The following is a 13,085-nucleotide window of genomic DNA, read 5'->3' as shown; positions in this document are numbered from 1 at the left end:
GGCTTTTACATTTTTAAATGGCTGGGGGAAAAAATCAAAAGAAGAATAATATTGTGTGAAATGTAAAATTATGTAAAATTCTTACTGGAAGATAGCCATGCCCATTCATTTATGCTGTTCCAGGAATCAACTGCTGTGTAACAAACCACTGCAAAACAGTGGCAGAAAGCAACCACCATTTTATCATCTCACGAATTCTGCAGGTCAGGAATTCAGACAAAGCACAGCAGGGATGGCTTTTTCCTACTCCAAGATGTCTGGGACCTTAGCTGGGAAGAACTGGAGCCATCTGGAGGTTTCTTCAAGTCTTCATGTATCTGGCACGTTTGACAGGGAGGACTGGGCTTAGCAGAGACCATCTCGGGAGCACCCAGAGGCGTCCCCAGCACAGGTGACTTCTTATAGGGCAGCTCAGAGCTCCCGGCATGAGTGTTCTAATGAATGAGACAGAAGCTGCGTTGCCTTTTATGACTCAGCCTCACCAGTCACATATTCTATTGTGTTGGTTGAAGCAGTCACAAGCCCACCCAGATTTCACTGGAAGGAGACACAGGCCCTGCCTCCTGAGGAGAGCAGTATAAAAGAACCTGCCGCTCCATTTGAAACCTCCATTTACATTCTTCACATTTAGTTGCAAGGATCCAGAATTAATGCCTTTGACTTAAAATGTGAGGCATTCAGGTATCCAAGCCTCCAAGGTCCAAAAACACTCAGCTTCACAAAAGGACTGTCATCAGGCCCTGACTTGTGAATAATTTTAATACTTTCCTATTTGTTTCTGATCAATCTTTAACTCTGAACATAAAGAACACATGAGTGTTGAAACGTTACAGGAGTAACTGAAACCGTTAAGAAATCTCTATTTGTGTCATAGATAGCAAAAATGGCCCTGATTCTCCACCCTTTCAAGGTAACTTTGAAGCTCCTTCCCACTCTTTGAATCTGGACTGGCTTTGTGACTTGCTTAGGGCAACAGAATGCAGCAGAGGGGATGGTGTGTCAGTTCTGAGCCTAGGCCTTGCCACTTCTACTCAGTCTTAGAAACTTGCCAGCTACTATGAAAACAGGCCTGGCCTAGCCTGCTGCAGAATAAGAGATGTACAGACCCATGCTTCTACCCCTGACCCCAGTTGACAGCCAGCCAACTTCAGAAGCAGAGCTCCCTGCGGACATGTGGCTGACCCACGTCTAAGGGAGACCAGCTAACAGCAACAGAACCACTCAGCTGAACCCAGCCCAAAAGGTCAGCTCGCAGAATAATGAACCAAATAAATAATTACTATTTTGAGCCACTAACTTTGAAAGTGGCTAGGTATACAGCAATAGTTAATTGATAGAATTTAGAAGTCAGTTTTTTAACTGTAGAATGGAAATTTCTTTTTTTTTAAATTTATTGGGGTGACGATTGTTAGTAAAATTACATAGAATTCAGGTGTACAATTCTGTATTACATCATCTATAAATCCCATTGTGTGTTCACCACCCAGAGTCAGTTCTCCTTCCATCACCATATATTTGATCCCCCTTACCCTCATCTCCACCCCCACCCCCCTACCCTCTGGCAACCACTAAACTATTGTCTATTTCATCACACGCCTCAGTCCTACTACACTGAATCCCTTTAGATACTGTATAATTCCCCAAACCCAGGCAAAGCTGCTGGGCTCCACTGAGAGGACACTCTAGCTAATGCCAAGATCACGGAGGGGTCAAACACCTGGCCCAAAAGAAGAAACGTGTATTAGCGACCATACAGATAGCAAATGTCACTCTATTTGCAAGTCTCTCATCCTACCTGATGCCAAGGCAGCCATAGGTACCTCCTCAGACCAGAGGTGAGTAGCACCTGCAATCAGCAGTTAAATAGTTACTAGAATGTCAGAGGAACACACCCCACACCCCTGATGTCATATGAAGAGAAAACACTGCAACTAGAACCCCTATTCTGTTTAGTTACAATCCCCATCCTCATTATTTGCACCAGTGTTACTCTTCAGTGCACTCCAGTAAGGGCAGGGCAGATACCAACTCCAAAGGTTAATCACACACATGTAACTATGAAGTAATTTAAAAAACAACCCAAAATACACCAGAATGCACACATCCAATTATAAGCTTATTCCAAGAGACCCTCTGAGGCAGCAAATGTTTGTTCCAACAATGCAATTTCTCAAAATAGTCAGAACATTTTTGCTTGGATTTGCTTTCTGTTCCCTTGGCATATCATATTTCTTTGAATAAGGTCAATGGAAGCAAATTTTTTCCTTTGAGAGTGAATTTAATTTTTGGAAACAATCAAATGTTATTCAAAGTCCATTCAAGTGAACACAAAACTGAGGTGTGTAAAACCAGTTTTAGTCAGTAACAAGTTGGGAAAATAAAGTGCAAGGCTGATTTGTAATTCCAATTCTACTGTAATTAGCTGGCAGGTTAAAATTAAAAGCACAAAAACCTTCAATGGCTCCCTACTGCTCACAGCACAGATTTCAAACTCCTGGGCCGAGTAGCCAAGGCACAGTGTGGCCACAGCTCAGTCTTACTTTCCTTGCACAGTTTCTTTTCTAGGGAAGCTGAGCCCCTCACTGCTCCGCACTCACATGTCCTTGTGCTTTCTTGCACGCATACATCTGTTCACACTCCTCCCCTTGACCGCCCTCTATGTCCTAGTCATCTTCTCTGTGCCTGATACAGTGCCCAAAACTGTACGTGACTCAAATAAATACTTATTGAATGAATGAAGTGAATAATAAATTCCTCCCGTGGCTTAGAAAACGGCTCTGATGGTAACTCCAAAAAGGAGAGCTCGCTCCAAAAACATTCTGAGTGAGGGAATAAGTAGCTAGCCTCTAACGTGCATTATGAGGATGAAGTTATGAAATGATGGAATAGCAACTGATTTGTAGTCATGCCTAATGACTGTCTAAGAAGGCCTAGTGAATTATGGACTGAGCCAGAAACAAACTGAAAGTTCCAGGCTACTCAGTTTACTTAGACAACAGATCACAATGCCCTTGTATTGAAGACAGTAAGCCCTGGGGTTCTGGATTTCTTTGGGATTCTCTCTCAAGAATATCTAAGTTAAAAACAAACACTGCTTTTGGATATATACCTAGAAGTGGGATTGCTGGATCATATGGTAGCTCTATTTTTTTATTTTTTGAGAATCTCCATACTGTTTTCCATAGTGGCTGCGCCATTTTACACTCCCACCAACAGTGCACAAGAGTTATAATTTCTCCACATTCTTACCAACACACACACACACACACATATACAGAAGGTGCCCAAAAAATGTATACACATTTTAAGAAAGGAAGAAACTGTACTAAAATTGTAATACTCAATATATACCAATAACAAAAGACGAATACAAGTCACATTTGACTTCTGCAATTACAAGAGGTGCTCAAAGTGGTTACCATCGGTGTAATTTTAATAGTTTTTTCCTTTCTTACAATGTATGTGTACACACACACACACACACCCGGGGTGCCAAAAAATGTATACATATGTTAAGAGATTTTATCTATGTCGAAGTTGAATTGAATTACGGTAGCAATGTAAAGTATGACATTTGCTCAAAAGATGGTTAATCAAATGAATGCTAGTGTCACCTGCAAGGGGCAGGACAAAGAAAATGGCAGAAGCACGGTTGTGTTCACGGAGCGCAAGACCATTTGGAAGTGTTATTTGAAATTCGAGAACATTGTGGAAGTACAATGACAACGGAAGCATGAGTACACAACAGAACCTCAAACATGCCTAACAATTGCACGCATCCGTGATCAATTTGAGACGCATGGTACATGTGTGCAGCAACACAAGCATACACTTTGGTCAGTGTTGCTCAAGCAGTAACTAGTTCACCGTAATCAGAGGTGTCTGGACGCTGATGGTAACCACTTTGAGCACCTCTTGTAATTGCAGAAGTCAAACGTGACTTGTATTCATCTTTTGTTATCGGTATATATTGAGTATTACCACTTTAATACAGTTTTCCTTTCTTAAAATGTGTATACATTTTTTGGCACCCTCTGTACATATAAAACATATAACTGCCGTCCTAACAGGTGTGAGGTGATATCTCATTGTGATTTTTGTTTGAATTTCCCTGACAGTGATGTTGAGCAGCTTTTCACATACCTGTTGGTCATATAATTGCAAAAGAACTGAAATCAGGATCCTGAAGAGATATCTGTACTCCCATGTTCACGGCAGCATTAGTCACAATAGTCAAGACATGGAAACAACCCAAACGTCCACTGACAGATGAACTGATACAGAAAATGTGGTGTATGCAATGCAATGGAATATTATCCAGCCTTAAAAAAAAGGGAATCCTGCCATTTGCAATGTGGATGAACCTGGAGGACATTATGCTAAGTGAAAAGGCCAGTCACCGAAAGACAAATACTGCACGATTCCACTTAAATGAGGTATGTAAAATCGTCAAACTCACAGAAGCAGAGAGAAGAACAACGATTGCCAGGGGCTGGAAATAAGGAAATGCGGAGTTGTTCAGTAAGTATAAAATTTCAGTTATGCAAGATGAGTGAGTTCTAGAGACCTGCTGTCCAACATAATGCCTACTAATGATAATGTACTGTGCACTTAAAAATTTAAGAGGGTAGATTAGATGTTAAGTGTTCTTATCACAAAAAAGAGGCATAAGAAAACTTTTGGAGGTGATAGATATGTCTATTACCTTGATTGTGGCGATGGTTTCACAGGTGTGTGCATACGTCAAACTTATCAAATTGTATACACTGAATATGTGCAGTTTTGTACATCAATTATACCTCAATAGAGCTGCTAAAACACTGGTTTGGTAAGTGACGAGTATGCCATAAGTTACTATAAAGAATAAAGACTCTAAGAATTTGAGAACCTTCCCCTTCTGATGAAGTCAAGCCCAATGCAACAATAAACAGAATATTTTCAAAGCATTTATGTGGTAAAATTAGCTTATATTAGGTTAAACCATATGAAATGTCATTGTTGTAGGTCAAAATATTTGAATATCAGCAATTTCATTTGGGTCAACTTAATACTGCAGGATTTTACTGATGAAGAAAAATAAGTACAAAAAGAAGACTCCTTCCTCTGCTTCTTTCCCTTTGTCTCCAAAGCCCTCACCCAATCTGGAAAACCTTAATTCCTACGCACTTTTGAGGACTTATAATAAACAAAGAAAGACAGACATGAAACTTTGCCTCTACATACATTATTGCTTAGTTCAAAACACCTAGTTTCCTGTAGGAGTTGTATTCCACTCACTAGACTCAAGGTAATTGCCCTGGGAGTCCCCAGCGGGGTATCAGGTCTCTCTACCTACATCTCAAATTTCTAGGTCAGATCTGAGTACCCTCTGCCCATATTCCATTTGCACAGTGCAAACAGGCCATCACACCCAGGGTTCCTGAATGCTGTTTCATGCAAGAGGAGGCTGTTGACAAACAGGCTGATCCTTCTGATCGTTACGATCCGTGTGGGCTTGGTTTGGTGGGAGGGCTTGATTTTTTTTATGATCAGTTTCAGGTGTACAAAACAACACAGTGATTAGACATTTACACCCCTCACAAAGTGATAACCCCAGCAAGTCTACTATCCATCTGACACTGTACATAGCTAGTACAATACCGTTGACTATATTCCCTATGCTGTACTTCACATCCCGCGACTATGTATTTTTTTAATTAGAGTTGACATTCAAGATTATTTTGTATTAGTTTCAGGTGTATAGTGTAGTGGTTTTATTCTCACTTCTGCTTTTCCTGCCCCAGTACTGCAACCAGCGGGCTAGACTATCACCTCCGTGTCTCTTGTCAGTCAGAGGAGAAGCCTCACAGGCAGGATTTCCAGCCGTGTGTGGGGCTGGCGTGGTGAGGCAGTTTCCCTCCATCTTCCTGGGCAGCAGCAACAAGAGCCTGCGAGGAGGCGCAGGAGCTGCGACTCCCTGGCTCACTCCCAGGCCATGGGCCGCACCGCGGGCTCGGAACACAGGCTCAATTTTAATCCTTCTGAGACACCATTTCAGAAATCAGCCAATACACAGACATGTATGTAATCAATGTATGCTTTTGTGTGCTCGTTTGGGTCTTGAACTGCTGAGTTTTCTGCATAGAAATTTTTAGAACTACCCAGGACAAGTACAAATGCAATCTTTCTAATGGTAAATGTTATTTCATGAGAAACACTGAATACATAATTTCAGCTTCAATGGTCAGAAGATCCTGTGCTTTCAAGTTTACTGTTAGAAATGCAAAATGAGGACAGCAAAACTCCATCATCCCACCTCTGTTCCCTCAGTACAGGATGTCTTCCTGTTTCAAAGGTTTTTAAAATAAAGTCTTTCATCTAGTGTGCTTTATATAACCAACGTTCTCTTTTCCCCAAGATTATTGAACAGTCTAATTAAGTTTTCCTTTAGGAAACATCACCCCTGACATGCGAAGAAAGACAAAACTATGATGGCAGATTGTAGAAACAGGAATATTTCATTTTTACCAAATGAAAAACGATAAAAATTAAAAGTGCCAAAATTACCCGTAAGCTATTAATATGCAATGGTTTGAAATACCTATAATTCATAGAAGACTGGTAAAAAGGTTTTTTTATTTACTGTTTTTCCTGGGTTCTGAATTCAGAACCCCACAATCCTACTTTGACAGTTGACATCACAACCACATACAAACAGATTCAGCGGGTTCTATTGCAGACAGTAGAAGTGATGCATGTTTTTGCATGACCTCAGAAGTAAAGCCAAGGAGGAAATGACTCTTACCTGTTCACCCTTACAAGGCCCAAGGAAGAACTCAAAAAAGATTTGATGAAGAAACTTGAGCTGGAATTTGGAAAACCTGGACGCTACACCAAATTTCCAGTCTGTTACCACGCTCTTTTCATTACAGTGGCTTTGCAGTAAGTTTGAATCTGGGAAAGCAAACCTTCCCCACGAATTTTCATGATGATTCTTTTCAAAATGCAAATCTGATCACGATACTCCTTAGTGTAAAACCCTTCCATTGCTCCCCAGTGCTCAGAGTCCCTTGTGGGCCCGGCAGGACCGTGGTTTAATAGAGTGAAGATTCCAAGTTTAGGGCCAAAGCTGACTTCTCAGAAGGAGAGCAGTGCTACCACCAGCGAGTCCCCGTCTGCCCTGGTTCCTCACCAGGCTAATGCTCTCCTTCGAGTAAGTGTTAAACAAGGATTTAACAATGGTTATGTAAGGATGCTATGTCAGAGGTCCCCAAGACCACTCCCCAACTTCTGTGATTCACTAGGAGTCACAGAACTCAGCACAAAATCACATTCATGGCTATGATCTATTACACTGAAAGGACAGAAAGCAAAATCAGCAAAGGGAAAAGGCACACGAGGTGAAATATAGGGGAGACCAGGCAGAAGCTTCCAAGAGACCTCTCCCAGTGGAGTTACACAGGATGCATGCACTTAATTTCCCTAGCGACGAGTTGCGACAACACATGTGAAATGTCTACTAGGGAGGCTCATTAGGGACTCAGTGCCCAAGGTTTTGATTGGAGGCTGGTCACATAGGCACCCTCTGATTGGCAAATGCCAAAATTCCAGGCTCCAAAAGAAGGAAAGCAGGTGTTCAGCAGAAACCGCACTGTATCAAGAGTTCAGGCACAAGCAACTACCCTTCTCAGTTCTGGGAATGGTGGGAACCCTCCTGAAAACCAGGTGCCCAGATGCCAGCCGAGGGACAACCTTATAAGCAGGCCTTTCACAGCCAGACCTTGCTATGATAATACTTTTTTGCACAGATGCCAAACATTAGCCTGACTGGGCCCCAACATGTCCTGCCTAGACCCGGAAGGGGTAACCCAAGCCAGGCGAGATCTCTGAGCAGGGTACGAAGGCAGCAGGAAGGAGGAACACACACCCTCTCCCAGGGGCAGGAAGGAAGGGACAATGAGAACTGCTTCCTGGCAGAGAGGCAATGCCTGAGCCAGGTCTGGACACATGACAGATATTGTGGTGGCCCGATTGAAATCCCAACGAAGTGGGTGCTCTTGGCTAGTTCACTAGACTAAGCTGTGTCTCAGGAAGTGAGTTATCCACATGGACCAGGGCTATTAATCACCCTGATTCCCTGCTCAAACTCTATGGCTGCCAAACCTCTGGCCAGCCACTCGGCCTTGCTAGAGGTAGTAGCAACCTACTCCTTCAGCCCCACCGGCGCCTCTCTGCCCCATCAGTCTCTGTGCTCCAAGCATCCTGGCCTCCTTTCAGTGCCTGGAACACGTTCCTGTCTCCCTCCGAGCCTCTGCACGTAGTACTCCAGCCCCGCCCGCGGCTCAGCATTACTCTTCCCACTTCACACAGCTCACTCCTGCTCATGTCACACTTCTATCCCAACAACACCTCCTCAGGGCAGCCTTCCCTCACCCACCCCAGCAGAGGTCAGAACCCCTGTCGTTTGCTTCCCCGTATCAGTAACTTCTCCTTTATCACGGCGAGCACATTCAAGTCCATTTTTCTAAACACTTACACATTTTAAGAAGGCAGAGACTAAGCCTATTGCTCACATGATAACCCCTGAGCCTAACGGTGTCTCTCACATACTAGGAAGCACCCAGCAAATGGATGAAAGAGGAATGGATGAGGGCTCACTCTCAGTCCATGCGGGCTGGGTGAGGGCAATTGCTGCCTCTGCAACACATACACAGCTCCTGCGTCTCAGGCACATGACCCAGGCCACATCAAGTCACGCCAGGGTTCTGACAATATTAGAAAAGAGAAACTCCATCTGCTGCCGATGGTCTGCCTGAGTGAAACTAACTCAGAGGAAAGCAAAGGTGAGAGAAGGAAACTCCGGACTGGGATGTGTGTGATGATACAGCCACTCCTAAAGGTTTCAGACCACGGGCTACTCATCTACCAGTAAATTGTTTGTTTCTTAGGCTCATTTGAGTTGGGATTCTGAGGCATGTAACTAACAATCCTAACAACAACAAAATAACCGGAATTAGACATGTATTAATAGTTGGTCCCAAAGAACAAGAGAAAGACCATTATTAGCAAGCCTAACTTGTAATGACCTGAGCCACTGGCTTAGGGAGTCCTTACAGTTCCTGGAACTATGAACAGCTTTGGTTCTGGTGCAAGGAGAAGAGATACCCTGGCTGGGGAGTAGAGCACAGGCAACTGGGCTGGTCATGATTCTAAACACGGCCTTGTTCCTCTCCTCAGGGCTAAAAGACTGTCTGCATCTATGACAGCAGAATCACTACCTGTCATCTATGAAAACTTGCAGAAACCAGACCTCCCAACAGACTGGAGAGAGGCAAAAATCTCCCTTATTTTCAACGGGGTGGAAGTATACTCATTACAAACAAAAACGCTGGACTTTCACTCCAAGCTAAATTCTAGATGAGATTAATTAAGCATTGGTTAGATAAGCACTTGAAAAAGAGAAAAATAGTCACTAGCAGCAGCTAGCACAGGCTCTCTAAAATTGTAACACACCCAACTTACCCCAGATTCCTTTCTGTTCAGTCACTTGAATCATTTATTGAGATAATTCTTTATAGGGACACTATATGTGGAGGCAACTGACAAAGGCCATCAGGGTTTTCCAGTTGCTGAGATGAAGAATCTAGGCTGCAGACAGGTACACCTGAAAGGCATCTTGCGGTGGGACACAGAATTATCTATGCCCTTGGACCTGTGCTCATCAAAACTTTGATCGATGACATAAAGTTAGGGTTACTGACCTAGGAGGAATATTCATCAGAGGAAAGGGGAGAATTTGAAAGCTAATACGATAAGGAAAATAAGGATGAAATTTAACTAGAACATGTGTAAAGCCATTGTAATTTTTAAAAACCTGTTTCCCAAATACAGGATGATAGCAGTTCCGTGTTTGATTCCAGCAAATACCACAGGGTGATACAGCTACTCCACTTGGGCTGAATTTGGAAACATACCATCTACCTCAGTCAGAAAACAACTGGACAACCAAATTCCAGTCTGCGTATCACTGACAAACAATGACCAACAAAAGGACAAAAGGGAATTCAGAGAGGAGAATCAAGATTAGAAAAAGGTTTGGGAATCATGTTGCACAAATTGGTACAGCCGCTTTGGATAGTACAGACAGAATCCTGTAAAACGGAAAAGAACTGTACCTCATGACCCAGCAATCCTATTTCTAGATATATATCCTGGAGAAATTCTCACAAATTCACACAATTACCATAACAGAATTGTTCATGAAAGCAAAATTCAGGAAGTACTTAGGCTTCTGTCAAAAGGAAAACGGCTAGACAGAGTAAGGTCTATTCACACTTGGGGATACTTTGCAGCAGCTAAAAACAATGATGTAGGTCTACTTGTCCATCAGGATGGGCTAAGCTTGCCAAAGTAACAAAAGGAACCGAAAACGTGAGTGGCGTCACACAACCCAAGTGTATTCCTTAGGCTACGTGTTTAAAGTGAGTTGACACGAAAGCTCAAGTAGTCATTCTCAGACCCCATCTCTATCTGCCAGGGAAACGAAGTGTGCTAAATCTCATACTGGCTATGAAAACCTCCATTTGAAAGTGCACCCCTTACTTTTGCTGACATTTCATTGACCAAAGTAAGTCACATGGCCACACCTAACTTCAAAAGGGGCAGGAACAAGGTACAATCCAACCATCAGTCCAGATGGCAGACAGCCAAAAATATGTTGTTACATACAATGACTAATATAATATATAGTATGGAAAAATTAATACAAAACGTATGAAAATAGCTAAGATATTTTGCTGTGTGGCCAAAATACACAGTCACATTTATAATACCACCATTTATGTAAGTTAAAACAAATCAGAAACCAATCTATATGCTGTTTGTACACACCTATATATGCATGAAACTGAGGGTGGAGGAGCACGACACTAGAAGAGGTGATCAAAGGGGAAATAACCACTTCTCTAACGTTTTAATTTCTTTAAGAAAAATAAGAATATGACAAAATCTTAATTATTCATAATCCTGTCTAGTGGAGAATCTGAGTGCTCATTATATTGTTCTTTGAATTTTTCCACAGCATTAAAATCCTTGACATAAGAAGCTGTTGAGAGAATCAGGGATTTTTCAGCTTGTGAAGAACCACAGGTGGGAGAAAGGGAAATGGGAAGTAGGAAAATAGATGGCTTTAACTATTTTGGATAAAGGAGAGACTTGCAATGTGTGGCTATGGAGGGAGAGGTGGAAATAGCGGTGAGAGTTCCAGGAAGGCAGAGTTTGGCTTGGGAATAAAGAATGACCTATCATGGAAAGATGAGTAAGTAGCCTCAAAAATGTATGGAGAGAAAAAAATATGTATTCTTGGAGCGGGTGATGGGGTGGGGGGTGGTCAAGAATCAGACAACTGCCTGTCTGACAGAATATTGTGGAGAGGATTCCTGCACTGGGAAGGTACCTGGATTTTATGACCTCGAAGGTCCAATTCTCAAGTTCCATGAATCTTGGACCAGAACTTCTCAGTTCAGAGCTTACAGGTTCTGGGAAATGCAACAGTTATCCCAAGACAAGCTTTAAAAATAATGCAACAATCTGAATTCAAAACAGCCTTTAATGGTGTTACCTAGGAATATTTCACAATGAATAAGGAATAATTCATTAAATTGGGCCTGAAAATTATTATAGGCGGGGGGGTTACAAGAATTATACTGGCCTTGAATAAAGCTAGCTTTAATTCTCATGCCTTGGTCAACCTATGCACATAATTAAATCAGTATTATTTGTAGAATTGTTGCCTGTTTAATCACTGTTTCTGTGACGTCTTAGTTCTCGCAATACATTTTACAAGATTACTTTGTAAAATAAAAGAGTAAGAACAGTGAGTGATGTTTTTTTAAACTAGTCACTTTGACTCCTGTCAAAAGAAAAAAATAAAACTCTTGGAAATCAAAAATGTAAAAAACAAAACAAAACAAAGAAGGGCCAGTCTGGCATAAAAACAGTGAGGTCATAACTCAGGCAGCTCCCTGCTGCTGCCCTGCTCCCAGCCAAGAAGATAATGGATTTTAGTGGTAGTAAATGAGACAACATGTTGCAGCTAAGGATTTTCTTTCCAAAAGGTACCATATCTTTCATATCAGCAAGTTTTTATCTGTACATATGAAGTTGGACAATTAAGTTCGTGAATTCATCCTAGAAAAAGTGCTACATACCTCACTGCTGAATATCACTACGGTCACTTTTAAAGTACTCCCCTTGGGAAGCTATGCACTGATGCCAGTGCCTAGTCCACCCTTCAAACCAATTTTGGATCTCTTTTTCTGGAATGGCCATCAGAGCTGTCATCAAATTACCCTACATGTCCTGAATGTCATCAAAACGTCTTCCTTTCAATATTTCCTTTATCTTTGGGTAAAGAAAGAAGTCATTGGGGGCCAGATCAGGTGAGTAGGGAGTGTTCCAATGCAGTTATTTGTTTACTGGCTAAAAACTCCCTCACAGACAGTGCCATGTGAGCTGGTGCATTGTCGTGATGCAAGAGCCATGAATTGTTGACCAAAAGTTCAGGTTGTCTAACTTTTTCACGCAGCCTTTTCAGCACTTCCAAATAGTAAACTTGGTTAACTGTTTGTCCAGTTGGTACAGATTCATAATGAATAATCCCTCGGATATAAGAAAAGGTTAGCAAATTCGTTGCAACAAGTTCATGAACCTAATTGTCACACCTCGTAGTGATATGCCCAGCCGGTTACGTGCCTGGTTATGAGCAGCCTTTTGTGCCTGGAACCTGAGGCATCCATCTGAATAGACACCTGGGAAGCCCACTGTGGTTGTTAAGGAATGTATTTCCACCATAAAAGAGGGAAAGCATGCTGCAGCATAAAAACATGTGCTTTGACCATGTGTTTTTGCCAGTTTAGGACTTCCTTCCAGGAGTGATTCTGTACCATGTAACTTACAATAGGAAATAATACCTGCATAAAGGTGACTGTTATTTAGTAGTGTCTTCCTATTAAATTTCAAGAGTAAGAACAATCAAAACCAAACCAAAAAACAGCTCAGAAGGCCCTGATCTATTCCCAGATTAATGAGGTTAGTGTGACTTGAAT

The 13,085-nt window shown here is 42.0% G+C and overlaps 1 protein-coding gene across 10 annotated transcripts in view; it reads right to left on the bottom strand.

The window, feature by feature from the left end:
* Positions 1-13,085, bottom strand: part of JADE3 (jade family PHD finger 3) — a 142,526-nt gene that overhangs the window by 84,872 nt on the left and 44,569 nt on the right. The window contains exon 1 of one of the 10 annotated variants that reach the window (XM_074324005.2): positions 1,796-1,846. The exons of the other annotated variants lie outside the window; for them this stretch is intronic. Within the exon in view, the coding sequence (XP_074180106.1) occupies positions 1,796-1,814 (19 nt within the window). The 5' untranslated portion in view covers positions 1,815-1,846. Of the gene's footprint in view, positions 1-1,795; positions 1,847-13,085 lie in introns of those variants that run through there. 10 annotated transcript variants of the gene reach the window in all.

The sequence above is a fragment of the Rhinolophus sinicus genome, chromosome 18, assembly GCF_057876585.1.
Source record: "Rhinolophus sinicus isolate RSI-liver-muscle chromosome 18, RSI-T2T, whole genome shotgun sequence".
NCBI lineage: Eukaryota > Metazoa > Chordata > Mammalia > Chiroptera > Rhinolophidae > Rhinolophus > Rhinolophus sinicus.
The sequence above is the reverse complement of the archived record's forward strand: the minus strand, read 5'-3'. Positions and strand labels throughout refer to the sequence as shown.